We start from the raw sequence: 19,426 nt of genomic DNA on the forward strand, positions 1-19,426 counted from the left end.
TTCTTTCTGTGATCTCTTAAAAACATCTCCAGAGCTTTACGCCGTTTGATGACAGCTCGCTTCCTGTTATTGATGGGCTGAACACATCTTCACTTGTCACCCTCACATGACAACTCTGTCGGTGCGACCCCTGCAGGCATCCGCCTGTCTGTCTGCACCCCTGACACCCCTGACACCCCCCACCCTCCTGTCTGTCACACTAACTCTACCTAGTAACAGACTGATTTTAAAAATACCAAAGGATTCAACTTCATGTCTGGCGGTTAGCTGCATGTAAGTATGAATGGTCACATATGGCGGCTGTCTGTAAAGGAGGATTTAATCTCGTCTGTTGCCTTTAGGGAGAAATTATGGGCTTTTGTTCAATGTGTTATAAAACAGCTGATGTTTTCTAGTCTGTTCAGGCCTGAAAATTTGCTCTTTGACTCAGGGAGCCAACTGCGCTTGGATTACAAAGCCAAACCTCCTGAAACTTCCCTGTTTCATCACAGTATATCCATAAAATTCAATGTATTTCATTGGGATTTTAGGAGGTACAACAAAACAAAGTGGCATAAAAATAAGTTTTCAAATATGTTTTGGACTATAAATCTAAAATGTGTGATGTACATTTGCATTAAAGGTGACCTATTATACTTCCTTGAACAGGTTGGAATATGTATGGGTTATACGAAACACGTCCATTACAGCTTTTGTACAAAATCATTCTTAAATTATGAGATTTTAGTCTGGTCAGTTCTGACTATTTTGAGCTCCTATCAGGATGAGCTGTCTTAGGGCCTCTTGTCACTTTAAATCCAAATAATTTGATGGCCACACCCCACAACTCAACGTTTAGACTCGCATGTCAAAATGGCTGCCAACAGTTGTGCACTTATGCAACTGTACGTCTTTGAAAACTCGAAACCTCCAACTTCTTCAGGAATTCAGCAAGTGGTTTCTACCTGGTAAGTCAACAACAAAACACTTGTTTTTTCGAGCAGCCATTGTATACAGTGTATACAGCAGTAAAACCAGCTCACCAAAAGTGCTGGAACTCTGTTTGGGTTGCTAGGTAACGGACTGGGCTTCACTGATTCCTGGCTTATATTCCAGAGGTTTTTGAAATGGCTTGGTTCCCAGACACCAAAAAACATTTAACTTATTGCCAAAAACTGGCTGTTTTTTTTCTTTTTTTTTATACATTTGTTTTTAGAAGCAGTAGAGACCCAAATGGAAGTGAAATAACATGCAAAATGTGAAACTCGCATTATGGGTCTCCCCATTTTCCAGCGTAAGAAAATTCTGTCAGTCATAATTTTAAGTTTTAACAATTCACTTCAAAAAACCAAATATTACCAAGTATTTTTGGTGTAGCTTCTGATCCAAATGTCTTCATAAACTTGAAATAAGACAAAACTAAATTAAAAGTAATGTTTCAGCCACACATAGGAGCTTGTTATAAGTCAATAATTCCTTAATATTGATGAAAAAGTGCTAGTTCCACTGGCAGATTATTTCACTAATGGGAAAAATGACTTGTTACAAGTCACTTTTTAGCAATATTAAGGAATTATTGACTTAAAACAAGCTCCTATATTTTGCAGAGAAGTTACTTGTAAGTTAATTTTGTTTTGTTTAAAATGTATTAAGGTACTTGAACTAGACAAAAATATTTGGAATTTGATCAATTTGGTAAAATGTTGCGTTTTTGAGGTGTTCAATACATAAAAATCTACCTCTAGTTGCACAAAGCTGATACACTGCAAAAACACAATATCTTACTAAGTGTTTTTAATCTAGTTTCTAGTGCACATGAAATAAAACAGAACTGCCTTGCAAGTAACTTTTCAGCAACATATAGGAGCTAGTTTTGAGTAATTAATTCCTTAATATTGATGGAAAATATCAATAAATCCATCAATGAAATAATTATTTTATTGAAACTGAAGATTATTTCACTTATAACAAAACATTGTCCCATATTATAAATTAAATAATCCGCCAGTGGAACTAGTCATTTTTCTATCACTATTTAGGGGTTATTTACTTAAACTAAGCTGCTATATTTTGCTAAAAAGTTGTTTCTAAGTTTGTTTTCTCTTATTTCAAGTATAATAGAAGTACTTGGTATGATCTTGTGTTTTTGCAGTGTAAACACACCGCCCCAAACAATGACAGTTTTAGACGTAGCTTAAAGTCTGTTCTGTCTACAGCCTCTTTTTAAATTTCCCAGTTTGTGAGTATCAAGGCATCATTGCTATTTGTGCTTCCTGCATCTGGGGAGCCCATCTTGGTGTCCTGTATTTGAAAGCTGGGGCAGAGGGAGTTGTAGTAGTAGTAATAGTCCTAGAGAGAGTGGGAGGAGGAGGTGTGCCACACCGACCCAGAGCAGCAACACATCCATCACTGTCCAGGTTGCATGCAGTCAAGCTGCCTGGGGATGGCCAGGAAGGCTTCACAGCTGATAATGGATCTCCACCAGCAGCAGAGGCACCAGGAGCAAAGGTGCCCATTTATACCCTTGTGTCCAAATCAGCTATCAATCAAACAAGCCAAGGCCACGGGGAGCCACGGTCAGGTGACATATTACCCTGTTCAGAGCCAACAAAGATATCCATGTCTCAAACCCCCGAATCACAACATCAAGGCCTCTTGTGGTTGACAGAAAACCATATTGCAAAGCCCTTTGTCATGTGTCATCACTGATTGTGGAGACAACCCAAATATTGACCAGCTTACTTGACATGCACACTCAAACACAGAGTCATTGACAAGTCGGCAGTAAAATGCTACAAGCAACAGATTTGGTTCTTGAGAGCGTAAAAAGGAAAATAGAGCTGAAAGTAAATAGACGACAGCCTCTGTGATTCAGACTATTTTGGTGTGAAATGACACATTCACAGTAGGTTTGTAAAATAGGCAGCACCAAATTAAGCCGTCTACAAGTGCATGAAAGTTTATTTATGCCAATATGAGTAAAGAATACTAGTTTTCACAGTAAATAAATTTATGCATCACAGATGTTTAGAAGCTGCAAATTCAGTGACTCCCTTCTTACCAGTTGGCGTCAAAGGACCAACTGTTTCTGACTGCACTGGATTATAATTGGGATTAAACTGCAAAGAATGTCATTGGTTCTGGATTTGACTATATGACTGGACAGAGTTACTACAAATTAAACTCATTTCAAATTAATTGAACCAAACATGGAGAAGCAGCATTCAGCTTCTGTGCACCACAAATCTGGAACACACTTCCAGAAAACTGCAAAACAGCCGAAACACTGAGTTCCTTTAAATCTAGACTAAACCTGTTTAGAGTTGTTTTTGAAACATAATCAATGAAATATTGACCAATGTATTGGACATGTATTGATTATTTTAATGATGATTTGATAATGTTTGTCACTGGTATCTCACTTGTCGACTGTTGGGTGTTTTTATGACTTTTTATTTTTGTGTTTTTATGATGTAAAACACTTTCAACTGCTGAAATATGCTATACGAATAAACTTGATTGATTGGTTTGATTTTAAATACATAAAAGTGCATATTTGCCAACCTAATGACAAGAAAAAATGTTTTAAAAGTAATTTTAGTGTCATTTTGTTATGGAAATTCAATGTAACTGTTCCATGAAATAAGCTGACATGCATTTGTTTTATATCTATTATCTATATTTAAAAATAATAGTTGGTTCTTTATCATTTTTAAGTTCTTAAGAGCCATTGTGGAAAGTCCAAAGAGCCAAAAGTCGCAGATCCCTGCGCTAAATAAAACAAAAATATTGCTGTTAATATTTTTACCTTGTAACTTCACAAACGGCAAACCACTGAAAAACATCACCTGAACTTCATTTGTACTCAAAACTAGAATCATACCTGGTGAAACAGTTTTGATACGGATCGGATGGGGGCAGGAGTTGAGGACTCCTCGAACATCCCCTAAAGTCATCCCCAGTACCGGAGTTCCCCCGATCTCTAGGATGATGTCTCCCACTGTGAGGCTGCCGCCGGGAGCCGACGTAACGAAAGGAAACTCTCCATAATCTGCTCCGCCACCAACCGCGACCCCCAGCTCTCCAGACGCGCCAAGCAAGGGGATGAAGGTATCCTGCACATTGGACCGCCAGTGCAGCTTCTTCACCGCTGTCTTAGACATGGCAAATGAGCTGGAGAGGAAAATAGAGGAAAAAGAGAGAGGGAAATTCAGCGTTAGCAGAAAGTGTCAGGCTGTCAATTACATAGCAAGCGAGGAAATAACCTGTGATTTTCAGTAATCATGTAACCTTTGCTACTTGTCGGCGTCTTCCGTCTGGAGAGCTGCGCCATTTCACATCAGAAGGTGCAAACGTCATGAATAATCCCGACGTTTTATGCCTGGGATATTTTAGGTAAGAGGGTGCTGGACTTGAAATTCAGGTATGACGTCACATGGAAACTACGTTTTTGTTTAATGCAAACACATAATGGCCTCCAGAACATGTTCTGCAGCCGCCAGAATCAAACTTTTCCTCATGTTCACCCCGTTGGCTGTAGGCTGACATCATGTTTACATGTCAACATGCAGGGCAGGAGCTGGCGCACATTCCTGCGTGTTTACGGCCACATGGGGAAAATCTGTTAACGTTTCAGGAATCTACGCACACACATTTCCATATAGCTTAATTCAGCTAACTGCTAACGTTTGTCTGTGACGCCATTTTGACGCTGTGAAACTTACCGGAAATTGAATTTGTGGTTGTTTAAATAACTGCAGAGCCAAGTAATGTGGCTGTTAATGTTAACTTAATATTTGGAAGTTTACTTCCACCGCTGCTATCGCTAAGACTACAGGCGGACTACAATTCTAAAAAAAAAAAAACAGCGCAGAAAATTGACGTCATCGTTCACAACTTCTTCTGTTCGCTGATTGGCTCGGTAGAAAATGTACAGGTAGGAATCAAAATTAAGGGGATAAACCCCAGATTGTGAAGCGAGATTTTTATTCTGCTAACTAACGTTTTTTGCCAACCGCCAATAAAAATTACGGAGCCCGTAATTTAGGGAACATTCTTCTTTTGCGTTCCCTCGCAATACTTTTGCGTTTTCTCGCAATGATGTACTGATCAGTTCATGCGGCATAATTGAATACTGTAAGCCTTTCTTAAAGTGGCCATCATACTTTCTGTTACTATGTAAGGTTTTCGTAAGGTTTTTCTGTCTATGTTAATCTCATTGTGAAATATTTGAAGTTTTATATCTTTTTCTTTAAGATAGAAATGGGTAACACTTTATTTGACGGGGTGTGCATAAGATTTTGCTTAATAAGTCACTTTTATGTTTTTAGTAGCAGTGACTGTTCTCAACATTTTAGATGAAGGAAGCTCACATTGCAGTAAAAAATTGCTTTTTTTTGCAAGTGATTATCTTTGCTAATCAAACTTGTAAGTGTTTTAGCTCTTCGCAACTTTATCTGTTTTCATTTAAATTTGCAAAAAATGCCGTGAGATCTCACTTTTGAGGTGAGAAGTTTGAAATTAAAGTGGCTCAGAGGGGGAAATCTGCTGAAATGTGGCTCCTGAAGAGCAGCTGCGAGCTTGAGAGGATGTAGACGTGGCTGACACGGTGAAGATCTGCTGTGATGTGACAGCTCTGATGCAAAACAACAGACGATGTTCCTCTGACGTGATCAGAGGAGCCCTGTCACCTTAACACGCATCGAAGAAAAGGTAGAAAAAGTTCGTAATTGAAGGAATGCTGTGAAATGTGGGTTGGGGAAAACAGGAAAAATTTACTCCACTTTAATACTCGTTACATTACGTATTACAAACAGAAGAAGAAAGACACATTGTTTATTATTAATTAATTAGAGGCTATGTCAAAGAATGGCAGCATAAAAGTTAAAAATAAAAGTAATAATTTTTTTACTGTTTATTTATATGACTCTGAGCTATAATTAACATGACAATAATTGTGAAAAAATGTTTTTAAAAAAAAGAAAGGGAAAAAAAGGCGGAAAAGAAGTAAACTGAGCCTGCAGCTGAAAGCTGTGACCAGGCTGTGCATGGAACGCTGAACCTGGGCATTAATGCATAACAAAGGCCATCCAAGGCAAAGTAGTGAGGGCAATGTTTGCAACTCAGTTGTGAGTTTAAAATAATAAGATTTATGTGTAATTGTCCAGAAATAGGAAAAAATAAATGCTAAGTGTGAGTAGAAGTTTGGAGACTTAGCAAACTGACACTCATCCAAGGGATTTAACAGTGCACTGTGGTGAAAGTACAACAACAGCAGTAAATGAAATCTTCTGACAAAAAAAAATGTAGTTTGAAAAAAATAATAACATTCTGGCAAAGGGCTGGGCAATAAATCAACTTAATCTATGAATTGAATTTTCTGTTTTTGAAGATTTAATTATTGGAAAATCAATTGTTAAAATTGTTTTTTGGGGGGGTGGAGGGGTAGCAGAGTAATAATAACCCACCCAACAACTAAATTTTTTTTCGTTTTGCAAAAACTCATTCTCAGATGATGAGATTTCAGTCTGGTCAGTTCTGCCTACAAATAAACTGTAGCTGGCCACGCCCCCCAACTCAGCATTTGCACTTGCCCGTGAAAATGACTGCAAATAGATAATTATTCAACCTTTGAAAAGCATTAGTACAGCATCCTGCACAATCAACAAGAATGCAGCAAGTGGTTTTTGGATGATAATTCAGCAATAACACACCTACAGCAGCAAAACCAGCTAGCCAAACGTGCTGGAGCAGCTTGGGTTGCTAGGTAACGGGCGGAACTCTTCTGGAGTTGCTAGGCACCGGGCAGAGGCTACTGATTTGTGACGTTACATATGGAAGGTTTTTGAAGCAGCTCATTTTCCAGGCACCAAAAAACATGAACTTATTTCCAACAAAATGTCTGGGTGTTTTTTTAAGTGTTTGGCTTGTTTTTAGAATAAGTAGAGACCCAAATGGAAAAACATGCAAAATATGTAAAATATTGGTATTAAATTTTCCTGTCTCCTGTTGACAAAAGGTAGTCACACTCTCTCAGTTCTTATCTGTTTTAGTAGATTTTAAAATTACGTGTCTGCTTCTAAAAACATTCCCTTCCCTTTTGTAGAACCTGTAAGATGCAATTTTCTGTATTGCAATGTGAAATAAATGTTTCTTTTATCCCAACCCTTTATTTTAACCAGCTGTGCAACACAACCCAAACACAGGCCTCTCTTTGAGTAGCCTAGTAGTGTGGACCTGATAAGTCGATGTGTGAGAAGGACAGAATGTATCTAATCCTTTCCCCTTGACTGGCCCTTCAACAGGCGGAGCTGACAGCGATCCTGCTCCATCCTCTCTCCCTCCTCCCTGCTACACACATTAGATCCCAGGTGATTTGACCAGCAAACAAGGAAGAGAAATCATTTAAAACGATAAAAAAATTAAATAGACATATATGAATCTTACATGCTAAGAGAATAGGGAGGGAGGAGAGGAAAAAGGGAAGCACAAAGGTCAAAGAGAGATGGAGAGGCACGGCACAGCCTGAGGTTGGCATACGACTCATTTTATTGACCTTGCAAAAGAGCAGCTCAGAAATAAAACTAGACACAGGTTCTGCTGCATCAGGAATCCCTGCAGGAAAAGTAAAAATTAAAAAACATGCATGTCATACTTTGTTTATTGTTAAAGCATAGTGGAATAAAACACTAATAAACAAGTTTTTTATTCTTATCACATCCTCTGTGCCACACTGTGGCCCCATTCTTTCTGTCTGCCCCACTGTGAAGCCTTCTGCAGCAACATTGTCATCCTGCTTCCCAGAAGCCAATCTGCCATCTGCCCTAAAACAGAGCAGAGTAACCCTGCAGGTGCACCGCTTGCTACGAGAGGAAAATATAAGCTAAAGCAAATTAAATCATGCTTTAATTTACCATGCAATGTCGAGACATGTTCCGACAAATATGCTCCCATGGGCTTCAACCTTAACAACGTAATTCTCTTTGTGCTCCGTTTAAAGATTTCTCAGAACTGGTCAGCAGTACAGATTAAAATGTGGAATATAAATCATCTGATTGGTTTGGAGTATTATCCTCTCCTGCCTCTGTGCATATTTTTGCAGATGCGGTATGCATACATGCATTCGCCTGAGATTTTGCTGTCGTCTTGACCTCCCGGTGTCTGACGGGGGTTTAATGAGCCGCAGCCTGTCAGGTCCGCAGACGGACCTGGACTCGTCCCCGCCACATCGACGGATGCCACAAACTGACCGAGCACGCTCGTTTCACCAATGTCTCTTTTAATTCGATGACAATAAGTTGCCATTCCTAAATACTGCGCTTTGTGAAGCTCAGATCGTTGAGCTCCAAACAATCTTAGCTTCTGTATTGCTGTAACAAGGAAACGTGTGACATTTAAAAGATGACAGGGTAAAATTATGACCTTCTATTTGCTGACTCACGCTCCTTTAAATTAAAAAAAAAAAGATCTACAGCGGTGCTTGTGCTCCTGTGAGGCACAGACGTGATTGGCTCTAAATGTGATATAGATCACGTAATGCAGACAATGATCTATGTTCGATTTTTATAGCAAGAAAGAGATTTCACAGGTTGATGTTTGTGTCAAAATCCAAGCATTTGTCCTTTTTTTTGCTTTATTAATTTATATGCTATTTTGAGAACAAGGAGACAGCAGAGAACAAAATATCTGTAATAAGAAGAGATGATGAAATCAAAAGGAAGACAAAATAAGGATGAGAAGGATGAAATGCGTAAGGAATGAGGTAAGAGAGTAATGATAAATGTTAGGGATATGAGATAATACTAAATAGGAGAACAGGGATGAGAGGGATGTGGAGAGCAATAAGGATAAGAGCAATGAGATTGAATAAAGGATGAAATGGATGAGGAATGGGAGGGATTGGTTGGCCAGAGGGAAATTTGGGAGAGAAATGGAGGAAAACTAATGAGAAGGATGAGAAATGAGACTGAATCAGAGATGGGAGTGATGGGGGCAGTATGGACAAGAGGGATAAGAGACGAGAGAAATGATAAACAATGTGCTTTTTTCTGAGTGAGTTGGGTGTCAACCTTTAAAGGTCTAGTTAGAAAACTGTTATTGACTGTCTACCACATGTGAAAAAGATATTTTCACATTCAGGTTGAAAAATATCACAATCTGCTTGAGCAGATTCACAGCTACATCAACACGTCCTGGTTTCTATCTGCTGCACCAGCTGGGCAATGTTACATTCATCTACAGTGTTAACATTTTTATTGAATGAGATTGTTCAAAGGTGACCTATGCTTCCTTGAACAGGCTAGGATAGGTTTATGGGCTATAAAAAACATGTTCATCTCATTTTTTGTGCAAAATCATGTAGATAATGAGATTTCAGTCTGGTCAGTTCAGCCTATTTTGAGATGTTTGTCACTTTAAATCCAAATAAGCTGCTGCTGGCCACGCCCCAAACTCAAAGTTTACACTCGCACGTGAAAATGGCTGAAAACAGATACACAATTAGACAACAGTACATCTTTGAACAGCATTAGTAGAGCCTTCTGCACAACCAACAAGAATGCAGCAGGTGGTTTATGAATGATAAGTTAACAATAAAATACTTGTCTTTTCCAGCAGCCATTGTACAGCACACACAATGGTAAAACCAGCTTACCAACGTGCTGGAGCTCTGCTTGGGTTGCTATCAATGGGGCAGTGCCCATCGATAGAAGCAGCTCATTTTCCAGACACCAAAAAACTTTAACTTATTGCCAAAAAACAGTCTGGGTGCTTTTTTCTAAGCACTTGGACAGAAGCAGTAGAGATCAAAATGAAAGTATAAAAAGGTGCAAAATGTGAATTTAGCGTAATAGACTCCCTTTAAAATCCCATGAAACTGTTTTTAAACTGATTTATACTTTAAAACCTGAGACTAGACTGTGTTGCTCTGAAAGCAGCAACACTTAATGCATGCCATAATGGCTGTCATTAAGTATCTGACATGAAAAATAAGCAAGACATTAATGCAGTGGTTCCCAAATGTGGGGTGTGCCCCCTACTTGGGGCAAAGTGCAATTGCAGGGGAGGCACGGGAAGTGGAATGGATGAATTAAAAAAAAAAGTTACACAAAAGTGTTTCACTGTAAGGATGGTTTGTAGTGTGTTTTGTTGCAACCTGAATTGTGAAATAAACTTCAGTGGAGTTTTATGTCTGGTTGAATGATGTGTATGCCCAGTTGATTCTTTTTTCTTTCCGGCGGGGTGGAATTTTACTGTAATCCATAGGAGGGCCCAGAAAATCTTTGGGAACCACTGCATTAATGTGATCATGTGTTCAAACAAACAAATTTTGGAGTGCACTCTCTAAAAATATATATTTTATAATGAGAAGTCTGTTAATCCTGATTTCTTACATAAGATGAGATTAAATCTAATTTGAAACTTATTAAATACTCCTAAAATTATCTTTGCTTATGCATGTCTGCCAAAGCTTCCACACAAACATGGACTTGACTCCACAAAATTCTACTCAAAATAGGCTATGTTCATACTGCAGCCAGAAGAGACCCAAATCCGATTTGCTGTGAAATCTAATTTATTTATTTATTTAGCGTGGTCGTTCACACTTCCAAATAAATGCGACCTATATGTGATCTCCAGTGTGAACTGCAAACGACCTGAAAGTGTCCCGCATGCGCAGTAGAGGGCGCAATAACGTCACACATAGAGAGCGCGCTCAGTGTTTTGCCAACCGCCATAAATAAAGAAGAAGAAGAAAGTAAACATTTTGCGGAAGTAAACGTGGATGCTAACGGTGGAGCATAGCTTACGATTTTGAAGTTGTTGTCCGACCGGAAGCAGCATATTAACAACTTAATCCTGATTATCGTCCGTCATGGTTGTTGTTTTACTGCCCACTTGCGCGTATCAGGACGCAGAGTAGTGACGTTTGTCGAGCATCAGTGACGTTCAGGTTAAGATTCAGTTCACTTGAAAAGATCAGATACTGTATCGGATTTAGGACCACACATTCAAGCAGCCTGGGTTGCATCCGAAAAAAATCCGATCTGTGTTCAGACTGTCATGAAAATATCAGATACAGATCACATGAAGGTAAACAGAAAAAAAAACACATTTAAATGGGAATTGGGTCACTTCAGGCAGCAGTGTGAACGTAAATATAAAGTAGTGAAGAGCATTTGAAGATACATCTCTTTTAATCAAACATTAATATTTCAGAAATATTATGCATGTATGAAATACACACTAAAATATTCAGGCAGGCTGAGTTCCTTTTTTCTCTGTATTTCACACAGCCGGATTCTGCTTTACACAACCTGACACTACCGACTGTAGATGCCTGTCACCTAGCGGAGCTTTGCTCAGAAACGGAGAGAGGGAGCGGCGCACCGGGCTGATAATTGCCGCTGAGTGGCTCCTCGGTCGGGCGTGTCACAGATATCAGAAGGTTTTTCAGAGACGAGGAGCTGCAGGTGAGACTGGATGAGGAGAGGCTTGATCCTTTTTTCTGAAGCACCAAAGTTTATGTTGCATCATCTGCAAACTTAAAGGTTAACGAAGTGAAAGAATTTTAACTAAACCGAATGGTTCAAAACTATTTCTGCAAGATAATCTGATTTCAAAGATTATTTATGTATGCCACCCTACAAATTTATTGATACCTCAGGAAAAGACGTGTAAAATGTTAAATAAATTAATCTTTTATTGCAGAAAATGTATTTATTCAGGAAAAGTCCAACTCGGGTCTGGTCTTTTGACTGATGTTTTGCCAAATAGTTTTGAAAAATGTTGACACTTTTGCATTTTATTTCATCACAGTATTTTATTATGATAGGTAATAACTGTGACAGACTTTGGTCAGCTGTTGTTTTTAAATGTTCTATATTTATTATTAAATATAATTGAACTGAAGATGTTTTTAACTAAAATTTCTATACAATTTTCTTTTTTTAATTGGATAAGAGTGTCCATAAGATTTCATTTTGCCTAGTTTACTGATATAACTTCACACATAAGCCCATTTGTCATATCCACTTCTCAACATGGGCAAGACAAGAAAACATGCCATTCAACATGCATATAAAATGCAGCAAGAAAATCAGCAATAATGAAAACAATTTGAACTGTGACAAGAATGAACAGCAAATAAGTTTATTTTGTTACCAAACAAAGTGAGAAGGATGGTGTGAAAAGCAAATAAACTCTCCATGTAGTGTGAGATTAAAAGAAAAAAATGTCTTCATTAAAAGAAAAAAATGTCATATTTTAGCCCACATAGCCACACTTTTACGACTTCATCCAATATCAAACTGTTAATTATTCAGCAGTTTTACTGGGGACGTTGTCCAACTAACAATGTCATTGTGGCTTAAAAGCTGCAGCCAAAAACGTCCAAACTCAATTTCCAAAATTGAGACGAGATGACTTTATTGATCCGAATAGGGAAACACCAGAGAAAACGAACAATGACACAACTACCAAAGTCACTGCAACTGGATTAAAGGTGACCTACTGCGCTTCCTTGAATAGGTTTAATTTTTTCCACAAAATCATTCTTAGATAATGTTTTTTTAGCAACTGGACTGCAGCAGTAGAGACCCAAATGGAAGTACTAAAACGTGCAAATACTGAATTTTGCTTGAAGGTCTCCTATAAATGCCAATCCATGCTAAAGCCATGCTGAAATGATTAAGAACCATGAAATATGTTTACTATTTCCACTATAAAACCTATAAAAATCACAGATTCTAAAATCCTGAAATGAGTTTTAAAATTATGATCATACATAGTAAAAAGAAACGTTAAAAATAATACATAAATAACTAAAGAAAATATAAGTGAACTTAAGTCTATATTTAATTTGAACGACTGGTATAAAAGTTATTAACAACAATACAATTATTTAAAATTAACATAAAGCTAGGGTTGGACGATACGGCTGAAAAATGTATCATAGAATAAGTGTTTTATATCAGGCGATATAGATAATTATTGATAATTTCTTTTTGTTTTAAATATCGGAAATACTACCAAACTGGTGGCATGACCTTTCCTGTTTTATCCACAGTTTTTACTCCAAGCCATTGTTTTGTTATTTTTAATCAGTTATGTTATGAGGCAATGTGGAGGAACTTTAAACTGCAGCTGTGCCAGTTACTCCACAGGTTGTTGCTAGGCAACCAAAGAATGAGTGAGTTGCTAGGTAACCAGAGAGCGAGTGAGGCCAGTTGATTCCACCAGCTTTGCTTAACTGGTCGTGAGAGTTTGAGGGACTAAACCTTTTCCTTTGCCGACATCTCCCAGAATGCTACGCGGTTCTGGATCAAATAATTTACATTCTATAAGACATTCTACCAGATACAGTATATTACCTATTGATATTGATCACTATCGCAATATATATTGTTATTGATTTGTTGTTCAGCCCTATATAATAATCAGAGCACCACACAATGTTTGCTAAATAGTTTCAAAAGAATATTATGGCAAAAAAATGTTCAGGTTATCCTGTGTGCGATCAGTCTCATTAATGCTTCTGAAAACATTCTTAAAGTTATTCTGTTTTAATTCTTGAATAACTGTTAGTTCTTTTGGACAAATATATTGATCTAAATGCCAAACTTAGGTTTTCAAAACACACTTTTCCAAACAGGAGACTGAAATCACATTTTTATTTGCGCTTCGGTTTGTGTTATTTGCAGACCGGCTTTAAAAATCGAACCTAAAAAGGCCATCCACCCCCGTAGAACCGAGATCTGCTCTGATTGGTCGACGCCACTGGCCTGAACAGACACAGGCCGCCGCTGCATGTCAGCTTAGCTGAAAATGAACAAATTGAGACAGTGATTCAGTGGATATAAATTAGAAAGTGGCCCGAAGCGCAGAATGAGTCGTCTTCATTCTTAATTGCATTCCAAGAAATGACAAAACCCATTAGGACCAATATCTATAAAAAGACCTTTTTTTCTTTGTTGGACCAAATGCTGGTGTATAAGTAAGCACAAGATGATGAATGAACATTTCAGGAAGGATATTTTTATTGTCTACAGTAGCGAACATAACAAAATTACTGTCTTCTTAAGCCAAACTGTAAGTATGGCTAAAAATAACAAACTGTCTGGATTACATGAATTACAGTCACAAACATCCGGTTTAGGGGAACACAATATAAGATTTCAAGATTTCCAGCCCTATAAAAAGATTGCTGCATTGAGATTTTCGACCTTTAGGTCAGAGAAGAGCTGACAAACACATATCACGTTTCACTGGCTTCTTCACCAGCAGCGACATGCTCAGGATCTCTGCAGATCCCAACCTCGCCCTCCACTGTAGTAACTTCAAACCAAAGCAGTCAGGGAGTGTGTGTGTGTGTGACACACACACATTTTACTTAGAGGCTATGCTTGGATGTATCTTGTTTTATTTTTACAATGTAACTCTTTAGACACAAAGCATAAAACTTAGGCTAGAGGCGGTTATTATTCTGACTGCCTGGTATAAACAGCTGTGAAAATAACTCTACCATGAACTTTATGTACGCTTGTTTATATACTAAAAATATATGGAAGAAAGTACTTTGGTCAGATTAAACCAGAGTCTATGTGCAAAATAAAATAGTTGGTGTAAAACGTCCCCTGTGAAACATGGTGGTGGCAGAACCGTGCTGTGGTTTTCCTTGAGAAAGGAGTAATTTCAGCAAAAAGTAGATCTGGAAAAACTCAGGAGGGCTGAATACCAATCCAAACTTTCTTCACATTTTTATTTACATAAAAAGCTGAATATTACATAAAAACTTTCCTTTCCTTACAACTTTTTAGCAAATCTATCATACATTGGAATATAACTGGACATACAAATTCATTGACTTTTTAATATTTTTATATGCCTTGCTTTTAACTATGTCTGTTTAATTTTTATACTTTACACAATTTTATACTTTTCTTTGTTGGCTATGATGGCGTAAAAAAGGAGCAATACATTTCTGCCAAAAAAAAAGTCTTGAAAAAGCTTGGAAATTTCTGAGTTTGAGAAGTTAAAAATTTGCTTTAAAAAAAAGACAAAGAAACAACAACAAAAAACAAAGAACACTTTTTGAGATAAAGCCAAATAAATGTTTTTGAGAAAAATTGAAATTTCTGATTTTGAAAAGTGGACAATTTGCTTAAAAATATATATTTTTAAAAAAGCTCATACATTTTCTAGAAAAGCTTGGATGTTTCTGAGTTTGAAGACTTGAAAATTTGCTAAAAAATGACAAAGAAAAAAATAACCCTGATTTTGAGATTTTCTTGAAAAGACTCAGAAATTTTGAAATTAATCTCAGAAATGTTGAGAAAATTTAAAATGTTCAACTTTTGGAAATTTTCTGAGTTACAAATTGGAAACTTTTTGACTTTTGAAACTCAGAAATTTTTCCAAATGGCAAAAATTTAACATTTTCTCAAAGATTTCTCAGATTAATTTCTAAATTTCTGAGTTCTTTTTTGTCGAGAAATTTTATGAGATTAATCCCAAAATTTCAGAGATTTTTATGAAAATCTACTGTTGGCCCTGATAGTCGTCTGACATACTGCTACCAACAAATCAATGAATCAATGAATGAACCAACCAACCAACCAACCAACCAACCTACCCACCCACCCATCCATCCATCCATCCATCCATCCATCCATCCATCCATCCATCCATCCATCCATCCATCCATCCATCCATCCATCCATCCATCCATCCATCCATCCATCCATCCATCCATCCATCCATCCATCCATCCATCCATCCATCCATCCATCCATCCATCCATCCATCCATCCATCCATCCATCTATCTATCTATCTATCTATCTATCTATCTATCTATCTATCTATCTATCTATCTATCTATCTATCTATCTATCTATCTATCTATCTATCTATCTATCTATCTATCTATCTATCTATCTATCTATCTATCTATCTATCTATCTATCTATCTATCTATCTATCTATCTATCTATCTATCTACAGCTGCTCATGAGTGAAATAAATTTATTTCACCACAAATTAACTAAGCCATAATTCCAGGTTGCTTGTTGAGCTGCTAATTTATTAAAGTCCAATATTTCAATGTCAAGTTAAATCAATAAAGTTGAAGCAAGAGGGAATATGTTTTGACACTGGGCCACATGATTTTCTTGAAAGACCTTCAAGCAAAAAAAGGAGTGTACACCATACGCATTAATTAAGATAAATGAGTAATTGAATTACTTTGCTTAAATTGGTTCTACCAAGGTTGTGAAAACAACAGTTTGCTCTGGCAGATTTATTTCAAGGTAAAGCCTAAAGTGCACGCTGTTCCACTGAAAGAGTTTTCCTAGCAATAAATGGAAATTAACCCATTTTTTTATTACATTTTGCTCCCAGATATTGTAAGAAGCAGGAAAGGCAATTATTGAGATGCACAATTACTCTCGGAGACTGTTATAAATCCAGGGCACTCACAAATCCACTCCCTGCCAGGGAGTCGCATGTTCAGCTGGCATCGAGCCAAGACAATAAAAAAGAAAAGCTATTTTTATTTAAGCATTCTCACAGAGAAGAAGGGTGAGCAGAAATACAAATGTTTGATTTTATGTTCAAAAGCTGTTTTAAAAGGGTCTTTCTTGAGTGCAGCGTTGTGTCCAATGCACAGATACTTCTCCTTTTCCCCCCCCATTATCAATAGAAAGTGTCTTAGTGGAAGAAGAAAGCTCCGACTGTCAGCTCTCGTGACTCTCCACATGTTCCTGATGTCTATCTGGATGCCGGGCCTCATCCTCATCAAAGCCGACGCTCAGCTTGTAGATCACTGGCTGACATAATCGGCTTTGACCGCAGCCCAGTTTGTGCAACTTTTGCAAAGGTGAGGAAACTTTTAACACAAGCAGATTTCACTGTAAAATGTAGTTAATTTTTGTTTTAGTTAAAAATACACTGTAAAGCAAATAAAGTTTTTATGTTCAAATCACTTCAAAGGAAAATAAATGGAGTTAGGAAAATAACATCAAAAGCAAATATATATAGAGAATAAGGATATGTGAAAACTGCAGTAAGTCAGTTTTGATTTAAAGCTACAGTATGGTAGTTTTATAAAAAAAAAATATGTTTTTAAAAATTATTTTTCCCTTCCTGTTAACTTTTTCCGAATGTCTTAACTCTCTCACCACCCGTTTTCCTGTCACTCACTGTCAAATAAAAGCCACTGGAGCCACATAAATCCTTTAAAATATTCACGTGAAATAGGGTTATATTTGAACATTATTATAGATGTAAAGTTTATGTATTCTTTGAATCTATTTTGTTCAGTCAAGAAGTTGTTTCTCCAGACATTAAGTTCTGTTACGCTGCTCTTGGCAGTTGGTGGTTACCACAGCAACCAGTAGCTGGCAGCTCCTCCCCCTTTTTTCTGTTGCCGTCGGTAACTGTGGGGCAGAAGCTGCTGGACTGTGGTCATGTTGTGAAAGAAAAACATAAAGCTGTGTGTCACTGGTAAGCAGAGACAGGTAGAGTACCCAAAAACTGCACCCAAGTAAGAGTAGCACTAGTTCAACATATTTTTACTCATGTAAAAGTAACAAGTAGCCGTCCAAGAAATTACTCAACTAAGAGTAAAAAAGTATTTGGTAAAAAGTCTACTCAAGTCCAGAGTAACTGATCAAATTATCAATCATTTCATATTTGAAAATTACATCATCAGACAGAGGGGGACTTTTTTGGTATTTTAAGGACGAAAATGACAATAATTCAAAATAACATTTTTCCAAATACATTTTTTTCAATAAAAAAACTTATGAAATTAAAAAGAAACATTTCAGGTGTGCGTCTGTGTCTGGTGTATTTTTGGTTAAAACATGTTTCATTCAATGAAGAAGAAAATTCAGAAATTTTACTCAAACAAGAATCGCAATACTTCAAAATATAATTACTGAAGTAAAAGTAAAAAGTGCAAGATGGTAAAAATACTCATAAAAATAATGCAAAAAAAGGTATTCAAGTAAATGTAATTTAGTAAATTTAACTAGTTACTACCCAGCTTTGTCGGTATGTGGTAAAAAATCTTGTAATATTCAGTCATTTATTTGATGTATAGGCATCAAATAAAAGAGAACCGAGAGTGGAGACTTGTGGAACCCCGCTAGCCATTTTTGTTTAGTCAGAATCCAAGGATTTGAACCGGCAAGCCACCGATTGCAGAGCAAACTTCTACCATCGCCATCCAATTTGGGCAATTACATCTTTACAAAGGTCAAGGTTAGTTTGTGTAGCATGTTTCTCTTAATTTAGATTAAAAAATAATTTGAAAACTGCCTTTCTCTGTTTGTTTACCTGAAATGACAACAAAAAACTGAAATGACACAATACATTTTCAGGCCACTGCATGTTATTTGTGCTCCAAATTATGTCTACAGTAATACAATAAACTAAAATCAATCAGTTTGGCTAGAGTCCTGTTTCATTTACTGGAAGCCTTTCTGTATTTTATGCGTGTGTAACTGAAAGTCCAATGCAGTGAAAGGCTGTCTTCTCTAAATGTGAATTTTGGTGGATATTGATGGACTGACTGTGTGTTCTGTCAGCTAAAATGTGACCAGAATGTCTAAGGCAGTGGTGTCCAAAGTCGGTCCTGGAGGGCCGGCATCCTGCACGTTTTAGTTCTCTCCCTGGTGGTACCAACAACCTTTAGGTCTTCTAACGAGCCATCATTTGAGGCAGGTGCGTTAAACCAGGGAGAGAACTAAAACATGCAGGCTGCCGGCCCTCCAGGACCGACTTTGGACACCCCTGGTCTAAGGCTTCATTTGTCCCTCAGCGAATACTGGCAGTGAATAAACAATCGAAAAGGACTAGGATTCTTTTTACACCAACAAACCTTTTTATATATGGCTTCAAAAAGAAGACGATTTATTTCTGGATTAATTGCCCAACCGCTGTGGCTTTAAATCAAGTACACAAGTGTTACGGGATGTCGATTATTTATATAAGAAAGGATGCGTTCACATTTCACCGGCAGGGATTGCGCCACAATAGTGAGTTCAAAAGATTTATGGAGGAGAATGTGGCGACATTTAATGCTGGAGTCTTTGGAGATTAAACCTCTGCAGACGCTACAAATCATACAGAAGAGCAAATAGTGACTAATAGATGAATGGATGAGGAAGATGAGAGGGACTAAAAGAGGGGGATGAGAGCCGAAAAGCAGGTATGGATGATGGATGAGGACTTTGGGACAACAAAGGAAGATTTAATGAGTGAAAGGATGAGAAATTAGAGATGAGACTGACAACGGATGAGAGGGTTAGTAATTGGGGAAAAACAAATGTAAGAGGATTAATAGTGGATGAGGGGGAGGAGGTAATGGAGATAAGAGTGGCATTATTAAAGGGGACCTATTATGTAAAATTCACATTTTGAATGTTTTTGTAATTCTATTTTAA

At 37.4% G+C, this 19,426-nt stretch overlaps 1 protein-coding gene across 2 annotated transcripts in view; it reads right to left on the reverse strand.

Moving 5' to 3' along the window:
- LOC106700000 (membrane-associated guanylate kinase, WW and PDZ domain-containing protein 2-like) overlaps positions 1 to 19,426 on the reverse strand; it is a 68,056-nt gene that overhangs the window by 38,267 nt on the left and 10,363 nt on the right. For both annotated transcript variants that reach the window (XM_023335095.1, XM_023335145.1), the window contains exon 2: positions 3,863 to 4,152. In XM_023335095.1, the coding sequence (XP_023190863.1) occupies positions 3,863 to 4,152 (290 nt within the window). The remainder of the gene's footprint in view (positions 1 to 3,862; positions 4,153 to 19,426) is intronic.

Source organism: Xiphophorus maculatus, chromosome 1 (assembly GCF_002775205.1).
Source record: "Xiphophorus maculatus strain JP 163 A chromosome 1, X_maculatus-5.0-male, whole genome shotgun sequence".
Lineage (NCBI taxonomy): Eukaryota > Metazoa > Chordata > Actinopteri > Cyprinodontiformes > Poeciliidae > Xiphophorus > Xiphophorus maculatus.